The following is a 4,305-nucleotide window of genomic DNA, read 5'->3' as shown; positions in this document are numbered from 1 at the left end:
TGGTCTTTTTGAGACAGGGTGTCCCTGTAGCCCCAGCTGTCCTGGAACTCATTATGTAGACCAGGCTGGCCTTGAACTCACAGAGATCCACCTGCCTCTGCCTCCTGAGTACTGGGATTAAAGGTGTGCACCACCACGCCCCGCCAGTAACAATTATTTTTTTATGAGCACATATTGAAGTCCCAGGTCTCAATTTGACTTCCAACTCTATCTTCTTTAAAGACAATACTTACAGGATTGGAAGTGTATTAAAGGTCATTTAGTTTAAACTGATTTTACCAAAAGCCTTCTCGTTAGCATCTTTAATCTCAGTACTTGGGAGGCAGAGGCAGGCAGATCTCAGAGAATCACTGGTTTACATATCAAGGTGCAGGCTAGCTGTGACTACAGGGAGACCCCTGCCTCAAAAAATAAAACACCAAAAAAAAAAAAAACGAACAACAAAAGCTTTCTGTTACATTACTAAGGTCACCTGGAGTTTTTGGTCAAGTTCAAAAATTGTTTTCTGAGTTTAGCAAAGCAGGTTATGTGACATTCTAGTAATCAATTCAGAGTATCAGGAAAACAATCTAACAGCTTTTTAGATCTTTAAAAATCTAGGTTACTAAGAAGCCTAGATAAATTCCTAATAAATGCATACTACTTATAAGATCTAAATTCCAGCAGCACTGAGACTAGAGGGGATGAATAAATCTCAGTAGCCAAGCATTCATCCCCCAATTTTTACTGAGTACTAAGCTTTCTACAGTGCTAAAATGTACTTGAGCACCCCTGCTACTCTGGACCTCACTCCAGCTTCCACCCGAAGACGTGTGGCTGTTAATACTCTCTCATTAAATACAAAAGAGTATTCAGGGAACATTTTTATAGCTCATAAGACATTATGAAAGACACTTAAGTGCACCACAATACATGAACTCTACAGTTTAGAAACTGATAGTGCATTAAACAACTTGAAATTAGTCGTGCTTCCATCTGTTTCAAAGATGACTTTCCTACTGTCCCTTTCCCACTAATTTCCCCATCAACGTTCCCAAGGCATTTCCTTATATGAAGGTCCTAGACTTACGTTTACTGGTTACTCACAGTTTCCATGGCATTGCGCTAGGGCTAAGACAAATACTCAGTAAAGCCTAACATAAGCATCATATTTATGATTCTTTCAAGTCCCAACATGTGGCACAGCAGTCAATAATTAACACTTCACCTTAAGCGATGGTTTGTTATTTAAACTGATAAGCTGAAGGCGTGACGGGGAAATGCGAAGTAAAGAGAAAAGGTATTTGGCATGAAAATGGGCTTCTAGACCTAGCCATTATTCCGTTTACCACATTACCTAGTACAACCCTCGGCTGAAAGCTGTTCTCTGTTTTACTGGCTAGTGCAGAGGGAGTTATTCACAGTACACAGCAAAAAATAGCTGAGGTCGGAAGAGCTGTTAAATTGTAATCGAACATTTCACTGTCAGGGGAGTGTTTTAACCCTAAACAGGACGGTGGCTGGACGCGTCTACCGCAAGTGGAAATGCCTAGCCCGTCCTCCCAACGCACACAGGAAGACTCGGGCCTGCGCTCCTTCCCTTCCTCCGTCGCCTCCTCCCCCACCCGCCCACGCAGGCCTCGGGCTCTCTGCATCCGGCCTCTGCAAACCCTCCGATCCCTCCCAACCATTCCCCAAGTTCCTTCCAGCTCGGCCCTCCCCCTGGGGCCCACCGCGGGCGCTTCCTCCTCGCCCGTCTGCCCTTCCCGGCCTACCCCAGCCTTTAGTAGGCCGCAACCCTCATCCATTGTTATTTACATCATCGTCGGGGGAGGCTGAGCGCTTCACCCCGCGCGGGTGAGACTCCCGGGCAGCACTCATCCTTGCGGGGATCCCGACGGGAAATGCCGAACACACTAGCCGTTCTCCTCCGTCCGGACACCCGCAGCCCGCAATCTGCCACCGGCCCAAGCAACGCCACTCCAAAACGCAGAGCCCCTCCGGGCCTTCTCCTCCACAGTCGTCACGGCTTCGGCCGCTTGCCACCCCGGAGCACTCTGGGAGTTGTAGTTTTTCCGGGTTCGGTCTTTACTGAGTCGAGTAACCCGCCGGTTGGAACTGAAACTACGATTCCCAGAAGGCCGAGTGGCGCAGCTCGCGCTGCGTGGCGGGAGTGCCCTCGGAAGCTGCGCCTTCCTCGCCGTGTTGGAGGGCGCTTTCCCGCGGAGGGGTATGGTGCTGAGCCTTGGTGGAGCGCTTCGTCCCTACGCTACTGCTGGGCTTTGAGAGTGGGCTTTCTCATTTCTCTGTGAGATTCTGCCCTGTTGGCGAATGCATTCCGTCATAATTAATCACCTAGATTTAAAAGTAGTGGTTGAGGCTTATTGAATACGAGTCCTTCCGCCCAAGACAAAAACCCTTTAAAAAATGGCTTCTCTTCCCAGCCGTATGTGTGCTCTCTATTGCTGGTGGGATTTTTAAAAAGCTCTGATGAATTTCTTGACATTTTCAGATAACTCAACTGCAGTGAGTTCAGTATGGCTTTGATTGCTGGGTAATTGGCTATTTTCGGCACTGAGGTCACCCGAGGGAGTTCTGGAACGCTTTCCACCCGGCTTTGTATGGAATAGGTAGAAACGACCTTCCTGAACTTCTCACAGGTTTAGAGATTATATGCTGGAGCCTTTACCAAGTGACGTCTGCCTCTGTCAGAACAGCCGTATCTTTTAAATTTTTCTTAAAATTTAAAACGGCGAGTGTGTTCGGCATTTCCCATCGGGATCCCCGCAAGGATGAGTGCTGCCCGGGAGTCTCACCCGCGCTCAGCCTCCCCGAGATTCACATAACATAAAATTAACCCCTTTGAAGTTACACTTCGGTGGTATTTAGTACATTAATAACCTTCACAGCCTGAATTGTCACCTCTAGTTCCAAGACATTGCACTGTCCCGTAAGGTACCACATGCATGCTTTGCCCTTGGAGACCAAAGGGCATCCATTCTTCTAGTACTGGCGTTGAGGGTTATTAGCTGCCTTGGGGCTGGGAGCAAAACCAGGGTCCTCTGCAAGGGCAACCAGTGCTCTTAAGCCCTGAGCCATCTTTCTAGTCCCCAAGGCATTTGAGTTTTTAACCACATTTGAATCTAATGGTCAAGATGCTCTTCCTTACGTATTCTATTCTTATCTTAGCCAAAAGGCCGAGAAGCGATCTTTCCTTACTTATTCTAAAGCTTTCTGTCCTTGATCAAACAATCGAGTTTTAAAGTAAACACATGGTATGACAGTACATGTCTAGTATAAATTTCTATATTGAGTGGTCTGTGAAACAAAGCTTAGCTATTAACTTATGTACTCAAGTTATTCTGGTTAGCTTTCTGTATAGAAATACTATTTTCTTAAGTTTCAAATGATTGTTGAGCTATTGTAGAACTGTGCCCAGAGTGGGAGTGGCCATGCCTGCAACCTTAACCTTGGGAGATAGTGGTGGGAGAATCAGGAGTCCAAGATTATTCTGCACTACATAGTGACTTTAAGGCCAGCCTGGGCCACTTTAAGGCCAGCCTGGGCCATTTCAAAAAACAAAACAGGGCCTGGCGAGATGGCTCAGTGGTTAAGAGCACTGACTGCTCTTGCAGTGGACCCAGGTTCAAGTCTCAGCACCCACATGGTGGCTAGCAACCAGGCAGTAACTTCCAGGGGAATCTGACAACCTCTTCTGACCTCTGTGGACATTGCATGACACTGGCGCCCTTACATACATGCAGACAATACACTCATACGCAGAAAATTGAAAAAGAAACTACAAAAACAAAACAAAACAAAAACAGCTCCTCTCCCCTGACATCAAACTGTGCCGATTGGAAGACACAGTTTCTTAATTCATGCAGTCATAGATCCAAGTTCTGTTCCTTCATTTTGAAAGCAGAGAACAGCTTTTAAGTAAATAGTATAAATAACATCCTTAGAGCCATATTTAATAAAGTTCAGCTAAATCTGTTATTTCTATGTTAAAAATAAGCCATAAAAAAGGAGCAAACCCATGGGGAAGCAAAGCAATTTTAGAAATGGTTTATTTGCTACAATTAAAATATTTTACCTAGTAACTGCATAAAACTTATTTTCTATAAATTCAGTTACAGTGAAATTGCATGAGTTGCAGAGTTTTAGGTAGGATGGATTATAATTCACCTTGTATGAGTTTGACAAATTGTTAATAAACACAATTTAGAACTCTTAGCTATGTTACTGATAAAAGAAGATGGTTCAGTAGCTACTTTAGACTGTTAAGTAAAAAGTATCACTAAGGTTAGTAGTTACTAAAGAATT

The 4,305-nt window shown here is 45.0% G+C and overlaps 1 protein-coding gene across 1 annotated transcript in view; it reads right to left on the bottom strand.

The window, feature by feature from the left end:
• Positions 1 to 2,020, bottom strand: part of CUNH11orf58 (chromosome unknown C11orf58 homolog) — a 12,468-nt gene extending 10,448 nt beyond the window's left edge. The window contains exon 1 of the mRNA XM_008853530.3: positions 1,798 to 2,020. Within this exon, the coding sequence (XP_008851752.1) occupies positions 1,798 to 1,860 (63 nt within the window). The 5' untranslated portion in view covers positions 1,861 to 2,020. The remainder of the gene's footprint in view (positions 1 to 1,797) is intronic.
• Between the last annotated feature and the right edge of the window lie 2,285 nt (positions 2,021 to 4,305).

This window comes from Nannospalax galili, unplaced genomic scaffold (genome assembly GCF_000622305.1).
Source record: "Nannospalax galili isolate Female #2095 unplaced genomic scaffold, S.galili_v1.0 scaffold44, whole genome shotgun sequence".
NCBI classification, from domain to species: domain Eukaryota; kingdom Metazoa; phylum Chordata; class Mammalia; order Rodentia; family Spalacidae; genus Nannospalax; species Nannospalax galili.
This window is presented reverse-complemented; position numbering and strand designations above follow the sequence as displayed.